Genomic DNA, 21,357 nt, shown 5'->3' with positions numbered 1-21,357 from the left:
ATCTACTGGAGCTCTCTAAATTGTCTCAGCTGTTCTATGTTGGCCACTCCCCTCTAGTGTATTTGCTCATCACTGGCACTTGGGAGTTGCAAGTGATAGCTATTCTTCCTGGTTTGGTGATGAAGGAGAAAGTTCATGGAGTTGGCGGTTGGAGAGTTTTTCTGGAGATTGCTGCGTGGAGTTGGTTTGCATGTTTTTGCTTATCCTCTCACATTTGGTTTTCGCTTCCTATACCATCCATGTGCAACTAATAAGCATATAATTTAATCTATAAAAAGTGTTGAATTAGAACAATTTAGTACAATTTAGAACTTGTTGCCATGGTACTCAGCCTAGGTAGGGCTGTGTGGGGTAAACAGCCTTGGTCAATTATTTTATCTGCTCTAGCACATTGCAGCAAATAATCAGCTTAGAAGAAGGATTGCTAGTGATGAAAGCACCACATAACCCAAGTGAAATTCTGGACTCAAACCAACTTTTACATTATTGATCCATGATAGGCAACTACGGAAAAATGGGATTAAGCTTGTGCTTTTTCAGCTGTTAACTGCTGTAAACTCCAGTGCTTTGTGTTGTGTGAACAAGCTAAAAAATCGATGTATACCAGTCAAATAATAGTTTACAAGGCAGACTGTTCAAGTATTCTAAAAAAATATATATTTTTATGGGATTTATTGTGATAGAATGCTCATATGGATGGCAAGTAATATTGGATTATACAATTCTTGTAACATAATTACTGTTAACTCATAACTTTTTATATTACAGAATTGAACATGAGGGAGTCGGAAGCACGACGAGTATGTGATGAAACAGTCTGTAAATATGGAGGCGTCTGCAAAGAAGATGGGGATGGAATGAAATGTGCCTGCCAGTTTCAGGTAAAGACTACCACAGTATGAAAGTGTTCACATGAGACGGATATTCTGCGGCTTTTTCACTGCGGAAATTCTGCGAGATTTTATACATGTTTTTAGGCCAAAAAGTGTGTCTGAAGGTAGTCATATAAGCAATTAAAAAGTGGAAGGAACCCGTAACCAAATCCTTGAGAAACTTCTGCACAATGTACTTAGGTATCAGGAAAATAACTTTCAAATTCTATTCATGTGAGCACTTTAGGGCTTTATGTCTATGATGTGAAATAAGTGCTATGAATGTTCTGCACCTGCTTTGTAATTATGTAGAGTTTTGGTCTTTTAGTATTTTCATAAGAAATGAATCGTTTAATGTCAGATGTAGTTAATATATTTTCAAAAGACTTTTTTTCTGCTGCTTTCAAATCTTTTAACCCATCCAGATGTCTGGAAGAAAATCCTGCAGGTGCATAATTATAATAATTAGAATTATTTGCTGCCTTTTTGCCAACAGAAAAAAAGCCATAGCTGGCAAAAGAGATATTTTCTTACTCACTAAATAAGAAAAATGCCAATCTCTAAGGTTAAATGGAGACGCGCGTTGTACGTGACTGGCTCCGTGTGCAGATCCGTGTGCTCTTCCACATACTGGACAGGAGCAGGAGCTACATGTACTAGCACATAGGCGAACATGTGCTGTCCGTGTGCGCTCCGTTGTGACACAAATTGCACTCATATGAACTTCAGTCTTAGGCCACGGTTACACGTTCAGTATTTGGTGAGTATTTTACCTCAGTATTTGTAAGTCAAAATCAGTAGTGGAACAATCAGAGGAAAAGTGTAATGGTATCACGTCACCACTTCTGTATTTATCACCGACTCCTGGCTTTGTCTTATAAATACTGAGGTAAAATACTCATTGTAATAATGTACCATAGGAAACTGTAAATGGTCGTGTAAATATTTAATAGCTGCTTCTGTAAAAAAGGAATTGTATGCGGATGACAAGTGAGAAAAAAATTGCCCCTTGTTTCTGGATGTAACTGCACGATTGTTTTTATATGCTCGTGTGAACCTGGCCTTATGGTCACTGACACATCAGAGTGTTCCAAAGGCACCATTTATAGGGTACCATCACACGTAACAGGGAGGGAAGGGTGCAAAAATACCAGTGGGTGTATTTGTTGTTTTGTACCTCTATCTGTGTTGTTCACACTGCTGACAGATGGAGCTTTGTCAGCTCACTGACATCCGCTGCAATCACAGAGGCTAGCAGTTTTATATTGGTATCCTGGGTCTTAAGAAAGGCCTCCGTTGCTGATTAGTACTAATGCCTGTGCTTTTTATATGCGCAGGCAGTATTGTACTGTACTATATATTCGTTTAGGACATTATGCATTAGTGTTTTTTCTTTTAGTTTAAAGGTAAAAGTACGGTACTCTTCATTGGACAAGAAATATATGATATATAAAGATCACCACAACTTCAAAGAAATGGTTTTAATAACTTACACTTTTCATTCATGCCATTATAGCCAACTGCCTAATATTGCATAGGTTGTAATAGTATTGCCTGAAAAGGCTATGATGTTTCGAGGGTCTGGAGAAATTGGAGGCCAAGCCAAAATGTTGAACTTATGTCATGTCTTGTAAACCATTCTTGAACAATTTTAGCAGTGTGCATTATCCTGCTGGCAACAGCCAATGCCAGCAGTGAAAAATGAGGCCATGAAGGGGTGTACATGATCCTACAGTGTTTAGGTAGGTGGTGCATGTCAAAGCAACATCTACATGAAACGAAGGAGCTTCCAAGCAGAACATTGCCCAGACCATCACACTCCTTCATCATCTTACTCTCTCTTCTACAGATAAGTAGCTCACATACGTCCGCTTGTCTTTTTGAATCTCAACAAACTTTAGACCAAGCCACCATGTTTCATTGCTCCATAGTCTGTTTCTGATGCTCACGTATCCATTATACAATAAATGCTTTTGGCAGTGGCTGGGTTCTGTATAAATTACATAGCTGTTGTGAATTCCGCTCTTGGGCTCCCTCCGGTGGTTGTAAGTAGCACTTTTGTGAATTCTGCTCTTGGGCTCCCTCCTGTGGTTTTGAGTGGTATAGCTGCTTCTTGGATTTAGCATCAGCAGCTGCTCCCACTGATCGTCTTTCTGGCTCGGCTATTTTAGTCTGGCCTTATTCCTCAATCAATGCCAGTTGTCAATTGTTCCTGCTTGGAGCCACTGCTCTTTTGGATTTCCCTGACACTCTGTCCAGTTCAGCAAAGATAAGTCCTTGCTTGTCCTTTTGCAGTCCACTTGTTGTGGACTTTATTGTTCAGCACATTCTGTGTTTTGCTCATTTGTCCAGCTTATCAGTATGGGTCTATTCAGCTAAGCTGGAAGCTCTGGGCTGCAGTTTTTGCCCTCCACACCTTTAGTCAGGTGTGGAGATTTTTGCATATCTCTGCGGTGGACTTTTTCTAGTTTTTATTACTGACCGCACAGTGTTTCTTTCCTTACTGTCTATCTAGCTAGAATTGGCCTCCTTTGCTAAATCTTGTTTCATACTATGTATGTCATTTCCTTCTCCTCTCACAGTCAATATTTGTGGGGGGCTGTCCTATCCTTTGGGGATTTTCCCTGATGTAAGATAGCTTTCCTGTTTCTACCTTTAGGGGTAGCTAGTTCTCCGGCTGTGACGAGGTGTCCAGGGAGTGACAGGAACATCCCACGGCTACTGCTAGTGTTGTGTTAAGATCAGGAACTGCGGTCTGTATAGTTACCACCTGCCCAGAGCTAGTCGCATGTCGCTCCTAAATTACCAGTCCATAACACATAGCCCTGTAAACAGCAAATTGGAAGGTACTCTTAATTCTGAAATCTTTTGTGTTGTCTTTCATCCTTAACTTCTTCACTATTTGTGGTCCAGTGGCTCTTGTAGGATCAAACTAGGATACCTAGGTTTCTCACGCATCAGTGATCCTTAGGAACTCATGAGTCATAACCACGGCATCGGTTCTCCTTCTTTGGACCACTTTTATCAGTTACCAGCCACTGCATAGCAAGTATACCCCCACACCACAGAGATGTTTGGATTCACTTGTCCAGCAATGACAGTTTGGCCCTTGTAAAAGTCATTCAGATCTTTACACTTGCCCAAAATATCCTGCTTTCTTGAAAAAACAGTTGTGCATTTGCTGGATAATATATCCTACAACTTGATAGGTGCCATACATACAAGGTAATCAGTGTTATTCACTTTACTTGTCAGTGGTTTTAATGATATGGCAAATAGGCATATATTGCGGTAAATGGAAATTTGTTAATCTTTAAAAAACAGAAATAGTTTCTTGTCATGCATCCTGTCAATATAAAAAATCTCGAATTTAATTTATAGAATGGTGCTAAAAAAAATCACAACTTGTCCAGAAAACCAAAATTCAAGGAAAAATAAAATTCAGTTAAAAATTTTAAAAAAGAACAATCAAAATAATTTGATTAACTTTCATTCAAAACAGTGTAACAGTAAAACAGTTACCTGCCATGAAAACCATAAAGCATCAGCATTCCTTCTACACATTTCTTTTTCCTTCCCATTTCCCCATTTCCACACATATTGCTCTTCCTATTAATTTAGTGCATTGTTATTCTTCCAATATTTGGTCGTTGTCATTGTAAGTAAACACTTCTCACTTTCCATGACAAACCATGGTTTAGTTACAGAAATAGCCGCTGTGTTGGACAGGAATATGACTTATGGTCACCTGCAATGTCTTAGAAACACTCCATTTGTGCAGCAGTAAATAAACCTGCGAGTGTCTGGCTTTATGTCCACGTACTTTGGCACACTGGAATAAACTGTTAGCGGGATATATCACCTATATTTGCTTTATCCACATTTATTGCCTTAGTGTATCATATATATTGACAATATTTATAGTGGAGAGCTCTATCTCTCATCTGACCCCTGTTAAGGCTTCCTGTTTCTGTACACTATTGTGCCGTACCAATGAATACAGTGGTCATATTACTTATTATTAGCATTTTCTTTCTACCAGCACTAAATACAATAAAGGGGTTCACCATTTTATTATTCCATCAGCTTGCACTGTTTAAATATAATAAAATTAGCTTTTATTACTCCCCCTCCTCTTCCCCAGCTCTACCATTGCTTATCCATCAGTGCCCCGTCTTTGATGACATGGCTCCAGAAGTGACCTCATGAGTAGAGATGAGCGAACCTTTTAAGGTTCAGTTCAGCTTGGATCGGCGAACTTCCTGATGTTCACCGAACAGTTTGCTGATCAATTTGCCAAATTTATCCAAACCCCATTGAATTCAATGGGAGGCAAAACCAAACGCATAGACAACACCTTCAGGGGAGCCCAAAAGCTGCCAAAACAGCTCAAATTAGTGGCACACACCAAGAAAAGTGGCATCAATTGACCCAGAGTACAAATAATATAATTGTGCAGCATGAATGCATGGGACAGGGCCTGGGACAGGTCTTGGACCAGCATTTCTAGCTTAAACATTGATCATTAACAGGTGGATAAGTGACAGGCAACGTACAGGAAGAAGACCCAACTTTCAGTCAAAATGTTTCCAAAAATTAGGGTCGGACACCAGGAAAAGTGGTACCAACTGACCCACAGTAAAAATTTTATAATGGTGCAGCAGTCAGGAATGGGCCATTCATGAGACAGGGTCTTGGCCAGCATTTACAGCTTTGAAATTAGGAGGTGGGTGAGGGACCGCTGTAAGCCTGCTGTACTGGTAACCCTGCCAAATTCAGGCAACACACACAAAGGAGACCCAAATAAGAAAATAAGAGTCTCCATGTACCAAATATTTGGTTTGTTGTGACTCAAGAGGAAGCAAAAAGGAGGAGGAATATTGCTTAACAAAAAAAGAAAAAAAAAGCAAATTGTAAAAGTGACAATGCTGGAGACACCTTCTGATTGTTGCGCCACCAAGGCATTTGTTAGTAACATCAGTAGCAGTAGCAACAGCAGCCACAAAAGCCATGACAAAGGTGTCACAGACTGTAATAATGCGAGATCATACTGAAAACTACGCCATCGCCCAGTCTGCGACTAGGGTGCAAAAGTCATTGGAGAACCATGACTTGTTCATTTTGATGAAAGTTAGGTGGTCCACGCTTTCAGGGGACAGACAAATGTGCTTATCTGTCAGGACAACACCAAGACACGTTCTGAGAGAACGCTGGCAGCTGGGCATGTCAAAACCTTCAAGGCGTAACTGGCAAGCTCAGACCACTCTTCCATTTTTGAAGACCAGAATACAAAAGGGTCCAAACACCCCATGATGGCATCAATATTGAGCTTGAGATACTCCTGCACCATCCTCTCCAATCGTTCACTTTGTGTCAGACTTGTACCTTTTCTGCTGGTGCACAGGCTGGTCTAAAAAATAACAGCTGACAGTTTTTCACTCACCCCGACTGTAGCGGGTAAACAAGTGAAGGTTCTGAGGCCGGAAACCTGTTTGAGAGCACTTGTCACAGTTACGGAGGAGGAAGCAGCAGTTGCAGTTCATGGGGGAGGCCAGTGGTTGGCGAGGCCCGCTAGGCCACATTTTAGCACATGGAGATTCCCAGACTAATGCATGCTGATCACACATGTGCCGGTTCATGCATGTAGTACTCAAATTATTACAATTTTTGCCTGTACTGAGTTGTTGTTTACACAGTTGGCAGATAACGTGAGTTGGGTCATCCTTTGTGGTCTCAATAAAGGCCCAAGCTAGGCAACCCTTACCACCCCTACAAACGGCAGACTCACGACAGCTGCTGGCCACAGCCAAAGTTGTTGCTGAGGATGCAGTGCTTGTCGTGGTTGCATCACTTCGTGTCTGTGCTGGAAGCAGCAGTGTAACCTCCTCGTCTTCCTCCTCCTCCACCTGCTTTGCTGATCTACTCAGCTGCATGCCTCTTAGTTCACAACATGCATCCCTCTTAGTTCACATCGTCATCCTCACTGTTCTCCCACTCCTCACCCTGAGAGTCACCCTCCTCCTCTTCCTGCCGTGGAAGCACCGTACTGTCCGCATTCGCTTCAAGTACAGTGGGTGTTGTGAATTCTGCTCTTGTGCTCCCTCCGGTGGTTATAAGTGGTAGCACTGCTGTCTCTGGATCGCAGCATTTATCAGGTGTGTTCACTTTTTGCAATTCTGACTGGGCTATTTAGTCTTGCTTGACCCTTTAGTCAGTGCCAGTTGTCCATTGTTCCTGGAGGATTCACATCCCTGCCTGGTCTCTCCTGCTTTGCTGTTCATTTCAACAAAGATAAGTTCTGGCCTTGATTTTTGCTGTCCACATGCTGTGGCCTTATTGTTCAGTTCTTTTCCATGTTTTTGTCTTGTCCAGCTTGGTCTGTATAAGGATTTGTTTAGCCAAGCTGGTATCTCTGGAGATGAAGATATACCCTCCATATCTTTAGTTAGACTTGGAGATTTTGTATTTTTGTGGTGGATATTTTCTAGTGTTTTAATACTGACCGCATAGTACTCTGTCCTATCCTTTCTATTTAGCTAGAAGTGGCCTCCTTTGCTAAATTCTGATTTTAGTCTGTGTATGTTTTTTCCCTCTCCTCTCACAGTCAATATTTGTGGGGGGCTGTCTATCCTTTTGGGATTTTCTCTGAGGCAAGATAGTTTTCCCTTTTCTATCTCTAGGGGTAATTAGTCCTCCGGCTGTGTCGAGATGTCTAGGGAGTGATAGGTACATTCCACGGCTACTTCTAGTTGCGGTGTTAAGTTCAGGGTCTGCGGTCAGTACAGGTACCACCTTCTCCGGAGTACGTCTCATGCTGCTCTTAGGCCACCAGATCATAACAAGTGGGTACGGAAAGTATTCATACCCCTTTAAATTTTTCACTCTTTGTTTCATTTCCGCCATTTGGTAAATTCAAAAACATTCATTTTTTTTCTCATCAATGTACACTCTGCACCCCATCTTGACTGAACAAAAATAGAAATGTAGCAATTTTTGCAAATTTAATAAAAAAGAAAAACTGAAATATCACATGGTCATAACTATTCAGACCCTTTGCTCAGTATTGAGTAGATTCACCCTTTTGAGCTAGTACAGCCATGAGTCTTCTTGGGATTGATGCAACAAGTTTTTCACACCTGGATTTGGGGATCCTCTGCCATTCTTCCTTGCAGATCCTCTCCCAGGTTGAATGGTGAACAGCCATTTTGAGGTCTCTCCAGAGATGCTCAATTGGTCAGGGCTCTGGCTGGGCCAGTCAAGAACGGTCACAGAGTTGTTCTGAAGCCACTCATTTGTTATTTTAGCTGTGTGCTTAGGGTCATTGTCTTGTTGGAAGGTGAACCTTCGGCCAAGTCTGAGGTCCAGTGCACTCTGGAAGAGGTTTTCATCCAGGATATCTTTGTACTTGGCCACATTCATGTTTCCTTCAATGGCAACCAGTCGTCCTGTCCTTGCAGTTGAAAACCAAGCCCATAGCATGATGCTGCCACCACCATGTTTCACTGTTGGGATTATATTGGGCAGTTGATGAGCAGTGCCTGGTTTTCTCCACACATACCGCTTAGAATTATCACCAAAAAGGTCTATCTTTGTCTCATCAGACCAGAGAATCTTATTTCTCATAGTCTGGGAGTCCTCCATGTGTTTTTTAGCAAACTCTATGCAGGCTTTCATATATCTTGCACTGAGGAGAGGCTTCCGTTGGGCCACTCTGCCATAAAGGCCCTACTGGTGGAGGGCTGCAGTGATAGTTGACTTTTGTGGAACTTTCTCCCATCTCCCTACTGCATCTCTGGAGCTCAGCCACAATGATCTTGGGGTTCTTCTTTACCTCTCTCACCAAGGCTCTTCTCCAACAATTGCTCAGTTTGGCTGGACGGCCAGGTCTAGGAAGACTTCTGGTGGTTCTGAAACAAAGAGTGAAAAATTTAAAGGGGTATGAATGCTTTCCGTACCCACTGTATCTGAGTCTCATCGGGATCACCTCCACCCCCAAGGGTGAACGTCTGGTGACGAGGGTCTTAGTTCTGCTCGGACCCTACTTCGTTGCGCCCCTGATCCAACTGAAAAAAATTGTGGGTATAGGTGCAAATGCTTTCCTCCTCTTGATTTTGTTAATCTTTGGAGCAGACCTCTGATGGCCATGGAATAGAATGTGCAAACAGCTTTGCAGACTCCCCTATCTGTGGTTCCCTACATTTAGTTGGGCAGTTGGAGAGTCATGACGCGGGGGGAAATAATTCATTGGGGTGCCCTTCTTAATCAAAATGTTTGGCCCCGATAACCTTATAAAGCCTAAACTCACCTCCTGTGCCGGCGCTGTTCCCGTGGTGTCAGAAGTCGCTCTCCCTGGGGCTGTCATGCGGTGTTGGGGCACGTCATGTGATGCTGGTGCCCAATCAGCGCTGGTGTCACGGTCCCCGCTTCGTATATTTTGAGCATGAAGATTGGTAGCCTGTTTACACTGCACGATTATGGGGAGATAATCATCCCCGGGAATGTACCCTGAAGAGTGGTTAAATGTAATACAGTTAGCAGTGATAGATGACCGAATGCCTCCGCAATGTGTGTAATGTAGCACACAGAGGATACTGGTAATGTTGCTGGCATTGTTAAACTCAGAGGCCAAAGCTCAAAGGGTAATGTTTGCCAATATACAGTAGTCATATAACACACTATTTGTATACTCCAGTACTTTCATTGTGTAGAGCCGTGACTGATCAATGCCACAAGCACAATCTAGAACAATGTCTAAGGGTACCGTCACACTGAGCAACTTTTGAAAGAGAACGACAGCGATCCGTGACGTTGCAGCGTCCTGAATAGCGATCTCGTTGTGTTTGACACCCAGCAGCGATCAGGATCCTGCTGTGACATCGCTGGTCGGAGCTAGAAGTCCAGAACTTTAGTTTGTCGCTGGATCACCTGCTGTCATCGCTGGATCGGTGTGTGTGACACCGATCCAGCGATGTGTTCACTTGTAACCAGGGTAAACATCGGGTTACTAAGCGCAGGGCCGCACCTAGTAACCCGATGTTTACCCTGGTTACTAGGGTTGAGCGAAACGGATCGGTCATTTTCAAAAGTCGCCGACTTTTGGCAAAGTCAGGTTTCGTGAAACCCGACCCGACCCCAGCGTGGGATCGGCCACACGGTTGGCGATTTTCACGCCAAAGTCGCGTTTCGTATGACGCTTTCCCCGCCATTTTTTTCAGCCAATGAACCAATGAAGGAGTGTGTGCAGCGTGATGACATGGGTTTCGGCTCGCTTTGTACGGCGTCACAAGGGGTAAAAGCGCCATCTTAACGTTTGGGATATAGCGATTCCCACAGTGAAACACAAATTTTGCAGGGACAGTGAGAGAGAGAGAGAGAGAGAGAGAGAGAGAGAGGAAAAAAAAAAAAAAAAAAAATCAATCCCCATTGACTTGCATTGGGTTTCGTGTTTCGGTCGGCCCCCCGACTTTTCACAATAATCGGCCGATTTCACACGATCCGACTTTCGAGACAGTCGGGTTTCACGAAACCCGACTCGATCCTAAAAAAGTAAAAGTCGCTCAACCCTACTGGTTACCATTGTAAATGTAAAAAAAAAAAACAGTACATACTTACATTCCGGTGTCTGTCACGTCCCTCGCCGTCAGCTTCCCGCACTGACTGTGAGCGCCGGCCGTAAAGTAAAAGCAGAGCACAGCGGTGACGTCACCGCTGTGCTGTGCTTTACGGCCGGCACTGACACAGTCAGTGCGGGAAGCTGACGGCGAGTGACGTGACAGACACCAGAATGTAAGTATGTACTGTTTTTTTTTTTTTTACATTTACAATGGTAACCAGGGTAAACATCGGGTTACTAAGCGCGGCCCTGCGCTTAGTAACCCGATGTTTACCCTGGTTACCCGGGGACTTCGGCATCGTTGGTCACTGGAGAGCTGTCTGTGTGACAGCTCTCCAGCGACCACACAACGACTTACCAACGATCACGGCCAGGTCGTATTGCTGGTCGTGATCGTTGGTAAATCGTTTAGTGTAACGGTACCTTAAGTGTCTAAGTATTGACTGTTTGCAGATTACATATTGATGAGCTTTTACACACTTATATGGATTACCTCGGAATAAGAGGGGAAATCTTAAGGCTATGTGCACACGTTGCGGAATTGCAGCGGAAATTTCCGCAGCAACTCCGCAACTCCTTGCCGCGGGAAATATGCATGCGGAATTGGCATGCGTATTCCCGCTAAATACTAGCATTTTGCAAACATAATTAGCTTGCAGAATGCTTGCGTTTTCCAAGCAATCTGTAGCATCGCTTGGAAAAATGATTGACAGGTTGGTCACACTTGCCAAACATAGTGTTTGACAAGTGTGACCAACTTTTTACTATTGATGCTACCTATGCAGCATCAATAGTAAAAAGATACAATGTTAAAAATAATAAAAAAATAAAAAATCATGATATTCTCACCTTCCGGCGGCCCCCGCAGCATTCCTGATGCTCGCGATGCTCCCGGCAACTCCCGTTCCCAGTGATGCCTCACAGCAATGACCCCAGATGACATAGCATCATGTGGGACCACTACGTCATCACAGGTCATTGTCGCAAGGCATTACTGGGAACGGGAGCTGCCAGGAGCATCGCTAAGGCCTGGGCTGGATTCGGGGGCCACCGGAAGGTGAGTGTATAACTATTTTTTATTTTAATTCTTTTTTTAGGGCCTGGAGGAGAGTCTCCTTTCCTTCACCCTGGGTACCATCTGCACATGATCCGCTTACTTTGCGCATGGTGGGCATAGCCCCATTCGGGAAGTAAGCGGATCAATGCATTCCTATGTGTGCGGAATCGTTGCGATTCCGCACAAAGAATGAGCATGCTGCGTATTTTTCCGCGATGCGATTCCACCGTGGAAAAATATGCAGCATTAGCACAGCATTGCAAAATCCCATTGAATTCAATGGGTTGTGTTGTGTATGCGTTTTCACAGCGTTTTTGCAGCGAAAAGCCACGTCAAAGACGCATACAGTCCGCAACGTGTGCACATAGCCTAAGAAGTCATAAGAAAAGATTTTGCTTTACTCATAGACTTTGGAATGGAGTCACATATCCCTTACATAGACGTGAAATTGCATGGCATTTACCATATAGGTTCTACAATAGAAGAATACATTTATGAATGATTGAGGGTTTTCTGACACAAATTTATAAAAAGCAATTGAAACATTATGGCCAAATACCTAGTGTTCCACCCTGCAAAGTGAGGCTGACATAAATATTAAGTGTAAACTGACAGCCGGACATAAATATTACCCAATGTATAAATTGTTTAACAGCACGTAAATCAATAGTGACAAACAAGTATCCAATATATATACAGTATGCCTATAGCGTGTCCTGTGTGGGTTTGTAACCGAAATACTGCCGCCATGTGGTTGGATGACAAGGCATTTACATATGTAGGCCAATAGAGGGGGATCTGACACCTAATTGTTTATACAGGCTCGGACAGGCCCAAAAGAGAATTCTCCGGTGGGCCCCTGTGCAGGAGTAGGCCACCACCCTCTTATATGAGCAGTAGTTGGCACAGTATACTTGAATCACTATGTACAGACAAATGCAGCATTTTTTTATTCCAAAATCAACCCATTTTATTGCTATAGAAATTTGTGAGTGATGGTAAAGTCATATTGGCATGTAGCTGGAGTTGATGTTACTGGTGGTCACTTGGTACCCCAGTCTGACACTATGCAAGGACATTGTGGCCCACACTCACTAACCGAGGGGAAACAATACAGTGCCACCCAATTACCAGTGTAGTGGAGAGTGGCTCCTGCTACCCTTATAGTTAATGCCCTTATAAAATCTCTGTATAGGAATGTACAGAGTGATGTAGGTGGTAGAAGCTGGGCGGGAGAGGGAAAGCATCGGCTTCTGTCCACACCATTTCCTGCTGCATTCAGCTCCTACGTCAAAGTGCAGTACAGGAATGTATAGCATGATATGGCGATAACAAGCACATGGGGGTCCATGCTTAGCGGTTCCTGCTGTTCTAGCTCGGTGGTGTGAGGAGTGTAGGACGCTCCTATTTCAGATTAGTGGCTCCAATGCCCAGCGGATCCTGCTACATTCAGCTCATACACCCAAGTCCCGGAGGAAGAAGGTGGAGAAGAAGGCCACGTCATCCAATCGCACTGCACTCAGCAGTATGGCAGATGGCACCTCCTGCTACACTGAACTGCGCTTTGACTGAGTAGGCCAGTGGGGCATCATGCAAAGGGACCTCCATATTTTGTTTTGTCTTGGGTGTTTTTTGCATTCAGAATAGCTGATGCATTTGTATTACTTTATCATTCCTAATTCCACTAACTCAGTATATAATCTGCCCCATAACTCATATACATGCGCTGTATATAAGGACTCAAATAGAAAAATGACTATTACTGTGTCCCCAGAAAATTGGTTGCTGTGCATTGGTTATTGGAAAAGTACTGAACAACTTTATTCTTATGGATAAAGGTGGTATACAAACTGAAGTAGGCCTCATCCTTTTGAGAAAATCTGGTCCCCCTGGTTAGATACACCAGGTGTAGCTTCCTTAATATTATCGAGACATTGATTTTACAGTATTTTACAATGAAGTATTGCATGTACTGTAATAGGTAAGGGGTATTATGGGGAGCGGTATTTGATTGAGTACATTTTTGTATATTTCTATGTTGGAGGTGTAAGACACTTATAATTCACTATAAATATGTGTAATTAAAGGAAACTACACTAATTCTCCAATTTGCAGATTGAGTGTCACATGGAAATTAACTTATACTGCAATGACATTGGTTGACCATTTGACAACTATCAAGGGTGGATTAGACATCTGCCATCGGCCAGTCTACATGCACCATATTGGTAGCATTGTTGTCAGGGGAGGTGGGGGATTTGTGAGAGTTTCTGTTTCTGCTTGTCTTTGTCAAATGAAAATGTTCAATAAAAATATCTGATAAAGAAAAATAAAATAGACACACATTTAAGAAAAGGTAAAAAGTCCAGAACATGCAAGTGTGTGTTCATGAGGGGCTCAATAAACAGGTCACTCTAGGAAAGAGCAGGTGATTCGCTGCCAATCTGCTGTTCCTACTCTCTGCCACCACCACCAATCTAGCTTAAGCTGAACCATGTGAGACAGGCAGGTCATAAGGACACACTCACTATTAGACTGCCACCGCCAATCGTGATGATTTCAAGCATCCCCTTAGCATCTCCCACATTAGCATCTCAATTCCAAATTAGTTCATACTTAGTGTAGGATAAGTAGGAGATGTGGCAGTGTTAAAAGGAACCTGTAGGATCACTTTACTGTCCCCAAAACACTACTATAGTAGTATGTGTTGTGAATTTGGTTTTTGGGCTCCCCCGGTGGTCACTGGTGGTACTGGACTTGTGTGCTTCACTTTCTCTGTTCACCTGTTTCCATCAGGATATGGGAGTATCCTATTTAGCCTTGCTGCTCAGTTATTCTAGTGCCGGCCATCAATGTAACCAGAGCCTTTCTGTTGCATGTTCCTGCTTCTAGACTACTATCAGCTAAGTTGGACTCTTAGTCCTAAGTTTGTTTGCATTTTTGTTCCAGTTCACAGTTATGTTATGTTTCTGTAGCTGGAAGCTCTTGTGGGCCGAAATTACCACTCCGGTGTCATGAGTTGACACATGAGTCTTAAAGTAATTTCTGGATGGTATTTTAATAGGGTTTTCAGCTGACCGTGAAGTTCCCTATTGTATCTTCTTACTATTTAGTAAGCGGACCTCGCTTTGCTGAACCTACCTTCATACTGCGTATGTCTTTTCCTCTGAACTCACCGTCAATATATGTGGGGGGCTTCTGTCTCCTTTTTGGGGGAATTTCCCTAGAGGTAAGCCAGGTCTGTTTTTTCCTCTATTAGGGTTAGTTAGTTCTCCGGCTGGCGCTGGGCGTCTAGGGATAAAACGTAGGTACGTCACCCGGCCACTGTTAGTTGTGTGATAGGTTTAGCTCACGGTCAGCTCGAGATTCCATCACCCAAGAGCTAGTCTGTTATTTAAGTTCTCTGACGTTCCCTTGCCATTGGGAACCATGACAGTATGGCTGGCCAAGGGTTAAAACCATTGGCAGAAGAAAGGAGAGAAAAAGAAGTCTGCAGATTTTTTTTTTTTTTTTCTTCTGAGCTTGCTCTATAGTTTACTCAGTTGCATTTCTGCTCTAATTGCAGCCTTTGCCTCTCTCTCTCCTTCTAATCCTTGAATGGCTCTGATCTCACCTGATTAAAATGGATCCTCAGAGTTTGGCTACAGGTTTGAATAATCTTGCTACGAAGGTTCAAAATTTACAGGATTTTGTTATTCATGCTCCTATGTCTGAACCTAGAATTCCTATACCAGAATTTTTCTCTGGGGATAGATCTCGTTTCCTGAATTTCAAATTTAATTGTAAATTATTTCTTTCCCTGAGATCTCGCTCCGCTGGAGATCCCGCACAGCAGGTTAGGATAGTAATTTCCTTGCTGCGGGGTGACCCTCAAGACTGGGCATTTGCGTTGGTACCCGGGGATCCTGCGTTGCTCAATGTGGATGCGTTTTTTCTGGCTTTGGGGTTGCTTTATGAGGAACCTAATTTAGAGATTCAGGCTGAAAAAACCTTGATGGCCCTATCTCAAGGGCAAGATGAAGCTGAAATATACTGCCAAAAATTTCGTAAATGGTCTGTGCTTACTCAGTGGAATGAGTGCGCCCTGGCGGCGAATTTCAGAGAGGGTCTCTCTGATGCCATTAAAGATGTTATGGTGGGGTTCCCTGCACCTACAGGTCTGAATGAGTCCATGACAATGGCTATTCAGATTGATCGGCGTTTGCGGGAGCGCAAACCTGTGCACCATTTGGCGGTGTCTTCTGAGAAGGCTCCAGAAAATATGCAATGTGATAGAATTCTGTCCAGAAGCGAACGGCAGAATTTTAGGCGAAAAAATGGGTTGTGCTTCTATTGTGGTGATTCAACTCATGTTATATCAGCATGCTCTAAACGTACAAAAAAGGTTGATAAGTCTATCTCAATTGGCACTTTACAGTCTAAGTTTATTTTGTCTGTGACCTTGATTTGTTCATTATCGTCAATTACCGCGGATGCCTATGTCGACTCTGGCGCCGCTTTGAGTCTCATGGATTGGTCCTTTGCCAGGCGCTGTGGGTTTAATCTAGAGCCTCTGGAAGTTCCTATACCTCTGAAGGGTATTGACTCTACACCATTGGCTAGTAATAAACCACAATACTGGACACAAGTGACTATGCGTATGAATCCAGACCATCAGGAGACGATTCGCTTCCTTGTGTTGTACAATCTACATGATGTTTTGGTGCTTGGATTGCCATGGTTACAATCTCATAACCCAGTTCTTGACTGGAAAGCAATGTCTGTGTTAAGCTGGGGATGTCAGGGGGCTCATGGGGACGTACCTTTGGTTTCCATTTTGTCATCTATTCCCTCTGAGATTCCGGAATTTTTATCTGATTATCGTGATGTTTTTGAGGAGCATAAGCTTGGTTCACTACCTCCTCACAGAGATTGCGATTGTACCATAAATTTCCAAAGGGTCGTTTATTTAATCTATCTGTACCTGAACATGCTGCTATGCGAGAATATATTAAGGAGTCCCTGGAAAAGGGACATATTCGTCCTTCTTCATCTCCCTTAGGAGTCGGTTTTTTCTTTGTATCTAAAAAAGATGGCTCTTTGAGGCCGTGTATTGATTATCGACTCTTGAATAAAATTACAGTCAGATATCAGTATCCTCTGCCACTGCTGACTGATTTGTTTGCTCGAATAAAAGGGGCTAAGTGGTTCTCTAAGATTGATCTCCGTGGGGCGTATAATTTGGTGCGAATTAAGCAGGGGGATGAGTGGAAAACCGCATTTAATACGTCCGAGGGCCATTTTGAGTATTTAGTAATGCCTTTTGGTCTTTCAAATGCCCCTTCAGTCTTTCAGTCCTTTATGCATGACATTTTCCGGGAATATTTGGATAAATTCATGATCGTGTATCTGGATGATATTTTGATTTTTTCGGATGACTGGGATTCTCATGTCCAACAGGTCAGGAGGGTTTTTCAGGTTTTGCGGGCTAATTCCTTGTGTGTGAAGGGTTCTAAGTGTATTTTTGGGGTTCAAAAGATTTCTTTTTTGGGGTACATTTTTTCCCCCTCTTCCATTGAGATGGATCCTGTCAAGGTTCGGGCTATTTGTGATTGGACGCAACCTTCTTCGCTTAAGAGCCTTCAGAAATTTTTGGGCTTTGCTAATTTTTATCGTCGATTTATAACTGGTTTTTCTGATGTTGCTAAACCTTTGACTGATTTGACCAAAAAGGGTGCTGATGTTGCTGATTGGTCCCCTGCTGCTGTGGAGGCCTTTCGGGAGCTTAAGCGCCGCTTTTCTTCCGCCCCTGTGTTGCGTCAGCCTGATGTTACTCTTCCTTTTCAGGTTGAGGTCGATGCTTCCGAGATCGGAGCTGGGGCGGTCTTGTCGCAGAAAAGTTCCGATTGCTCCGTGATGAGACCTTGTGCGTTCTTTTCTCGAAAATTTTCGTCCGCCGAGCGAAATTATGATATTGGTAATCGGGAGCTTTTGGCTATGAAGTGGGCTTTTGAGGAGTGGCGTCATTGGCTTGAGGGGGCTAGACATCAGGTGGTGGTATTGACCGATCACAAGAATTTGATTTATCTTGAGTCCGCCAGGCGCCTGAATCCTAGACAGGCGCGCTGGTCGTTGTTTTTCTCTCGGTTTAATTTTGTGGTCTCATACTTACCAGGTTCTAAAAATGTGAAGGCGGATGCCCTTTCTAGGAGTTTTGAGCCTGATTTCCCTGGTGATTCTGAACCTACAGGTATCCTTAAGGATGGGGTGATATTATCTGCTGTTTCCCCAGACCTGCGACGGGCTTTGCAGGAGTTTCAGGCGGATAGACCTGATCGTTGCCCGCCTGGTAGACTGTTTGTTCCTGATGATTGGACCAGTAGAGTCATCTCGGAGGTTCATTCTTCTGCGTTGGCAGGTCATCCCGGGATCTTTGGTACCAGGGATTTGGTGGCTAGGTCCTTCTGGTGGCCTTCTCTGTCTCGAGATGTACGAGTTTTTGTGCAGTCTTGTGATGTTTGTGCTCGGGCCAAACCTTGTTGTTCTCGGGCTAGCGGATTGTTGTTATCTTTGCCTATTCCAAAGAGGCCTTGGACTCACATCTCTATGGATTTTATTTCTGATCTCCCTGTTTCTCAGAAAATGTCTGTCATCTGGGTGGTGTGTGACCGTTTTTCAAAGATGGTTCATTTGGTGCCCTTGCCTAAGTTGCCGTCCTCTTCTGAGTTGGTTCCTCTGTTTTTTCAAAATGTGGTTCTCTTGCATGGTATTCCGGAGAATATCGTTTCTGACAGGGGGACCCAGTTCGTGTCTAGATTTTGGCGGGCGTTCTGTGCTAGGATGGGCATTGATTTGTCTTTTTCGTCTGCGTTCCATCCTCAGACTAATGGCCAGACTGAGCGAACTAATCAGACCTTGGAGACTTATTTGAGGTGTTTTGTGTCTGCGGATCAGGATGACTGGGTTGCCTTTTTGCCGTTGGCGGAGTTTGCCCTCAATAATCGGGCTAGTTCTGCCACTTTGGTTTCTCCTTTCTTTTGCAATTCGGGGTTTCATCCTCGCTTTTCTTCTGGTCAGGTGGAGTCTTCGGATTGTCCTGGAGTGGATACTGTGGTGGATAGGTTGCATCGGATTTGGGGACAGGTGGTGGACAATTTGGAGTTGTCCCAGGAGAAGACTCGGCATTTTGCTAACCGCCGTCGTCATGTTGGTCCTCGTCTTCGTGTTGGGGACTTGGTGTGGTTGTCTTCTCGTTTTGTCCCTATGAGGGTTTCTTCTCCTAAGTTTAAGCCTCGGTTCATCGGCCCGTATAAGATTTTGGAGATTCTTAACCCTGTGTCCTTTCGATTGGACCTCCCGGCATCTTTTTCTATCCATAATGTCTTCCATCGGTCATTATTGCGCAGGTATGAGGTACCGGTTGTGCCTTCCGTTGAGCCTCCCGCTCCGGTGTTGGTTGAGGGTGAATTGGAGTACGTTGTGGAGAAGATCTTGGACTCCCGTGTTTCCAGACGGAAACTTCAGTATCTGGTCAAGTGGAAGGGCTACGGTCAGGAGGATAATTCTTGGGTGACAGCCTCTGATGTTCATGCCTCTGATTTGGTCCGTGCCTTTCATAGGGCTCATCCTGATCGCCCTGGTGGTTCTTGTGAGGGTTCGGTGCCCCCTCCTTGAGGGGGGGGTACTGTTGTGAATTTGGTTTTTGGGCTCCCCCGGTGGTCACTGGTGGTACTGGACTTGTGTGCTTCACTTTCTCTGTTCACCTGTTTCCATCAGGATATGGGAGTATCCTATTTAGCCTTGCTGCTCAGTTATTCTAGTGCCGGCCATCAATGTAACCAGAGCCTTTCTGTTGCATGTTCCTGCTTCTAGACTACTATCAGCTAAGTTGGACTCTTAGTCCTAAGTTTGTTTGCATTTTTGTTCCAGTTCACAGTTATGTTATGTTTCTGTAGCTGGAAGCTCTTGTGGGCCGAAATTACCACTCCGGTGTCATGAGTTGACACATGAGTCTTAAAGTAATTTCTGGATGGTATTTTAATAGGGTTTTCAGCTGACCGTGAAGTTCCCTATTGTATCTTCTTACTATTTAGTAAGCGGACCTCGCTTTGCTGAACCTACCTTCATACTGCGTATGTCTTTTCCTCTGAACTCACCGTCAATATATGTGGGGGGCTTCTGTCTCCTTTTTGGGGGAATTTCCCTAGAGGTAAGCCAGGTCTGTTTTTTCCTCTATTAGGGTTAGTTAGTTCTCCGGCTGGCGCTGGGCGTCTAGGGATAAAACGTAGGTACGTCACCCGGCCACTGTTAGTTGTGTGATAGGTTTAGCTCACGGTCAGCTCGAGATTCCATCACCCAAGAGCTAGTCTGTTATTTAAGTTCTCTGACGTTCCCTTGCCATTGGGAACCATGACAAGTATGGATGCAGATTTAATTAACTGATCATGCATACTAAGGCAATCTTTGAAAAAATTAACTTTTATTCCATCGCATGTGCTAATGAAGCAGAACTAGTCTGGCAAAGTATCTTCTCTCCAGGTTAGTTCTGCCTTGGACCTTCTAATCATGCCTCCCTAGGTGTAATTGACAGTCTACATACAGTACTCATTATGGTAGGAACATTATGCAGGCTGTTAGTCCTGCTAATGGAGGCAGAGTAGAAGATCTGAGGCAGGACTAGTCAGGGTTAGGAGACTTCCCTTTGGACTAGTCAGGGTTAGGAGGCATCACTCTGGACTAGTCAGGGTTAGGAGACATCACTCTGGACTAGTCAGGTTTAGGAGACATCCCTCTGGACTAATCAGGGTATGAAGACATCCCTGTGGTCTAGTAAGGGTTCGGATGTGAAGGAACAGATGATTGGCCTCGGGGAGACCAAAACATCCAACACCGCGGAGACACCATCACGTGTTTCTCAACGCAGTGATCCAGAACACTGCCCCCTGTTGTGAATTTGCTTTTTGCTCCCTCTAGTGGTTACTAGTTTTTTGACTCTGGTTTTTCTGTCATTCCTTTTATCCGCACCTGGGTCGTTAGTTAGGGGTGTTGCTATATAAGCTCCCTGGACCTTCAGTTCTATGCCTGGCAACGTAGTTATCAGAGCTAGTCTGCTGTGCTCTTGTCTACTGATCCTGGTTCCAGTTATATCAGCTAAGTCTGCCTTTTGCTTTTTGCTATTTGTTTTGGTTTTGTATTTTTGTCCAGCTTGTTCCAAATCTATATCCTGACCTTTGCTGGAAGCTCTAGGGGGGCTGGTGTTCTCCCCCCGGACCGTTAGACGGTTCGGGGGTTCTTGAATTTCCAGTGTGGATTTTGATAGGGTTTTTGTTGACCATATAAGTTACCTTTCTTTATTCTGCTATCAGTAAGCGGGCCTCTCTGTGCTAAACCTGGTTCATTTCTGTGTTTGTCATTTCCTCTTACCTCACCGTCATTATTTGTGGGGGGCTTCTATCCAGCTTTGGGGTCCCCTTCTCTGGAGGCAAGAAAGGTCTTTGTTTTCCTCTACTAGGGGTAGCTAGATTCTCCGGCTGGCGCGTGTCATCTAGAATCAACGTAGGAATGATCCCCGGCTACTTCTAGTGTTGGCGTTAGGAGTAGATATATGGTCAACCCAGTTACCACTGCCCTATGAGCTGGATTTTTGTATTCTACAGACTTCCACGTTCCTCTGAGACCCTCGCCATTGGGGTCATAACAGCCCCCATCCCTTATGGGAAATATGCAAATGCATGTAGGATAGCTGCGGAGACACCATCACGTGTTTCTCAACGCAAGCAGTGAATAGCCAGACGCGGTGTTGGATGTTTTGGTCTCCCCGAGGCCAATCATCTGTT

At 44.0% G+C, this 21,357-nt stretch overlaps 1 protein-coding gene across 1 annotated transcript in view; it reads left to right on the top strand.

Moving 5' to 3' along the window:
• The window catches only part of TMEFF1 (transmembrane protein with EGF like and two follistatin like domains 1), a 275,343-nt gene that overhangs the window by 104,714 nt on the left and 149,272 nt on the right, over nt 1-21,357 (top strand). Inside the window, exon 2 of the mRNA XM_077269682.1 lies at nt 769-881. Coding sequence (XP_077125797.1) covers nt 769-881 — 113 coding nt within the window. The remainder of the gene's footprint in view (nt 1-768; nt 882-21,357) is intronic.

Source organism: Ranitomeya variabilis, chromosome 6 (genome assembly GCF_051348905.1).
Source record: "Ranitomeya variabilis isolate aRanVar5 chromosome 6, aRanVar5.hap1, whole genome shotgun sequence".
Lineage (NCBI taxonomy): Eukaryota > Metazoa > Chordata > Amphibia > Anura > Dendrobatidae > Ranitomeya > Ranitomeya variabilis.
Note: the sequence above shows the minus strand (reverse complement) of the source record. Positions and strands in the feature narration are given on the sequence as shown.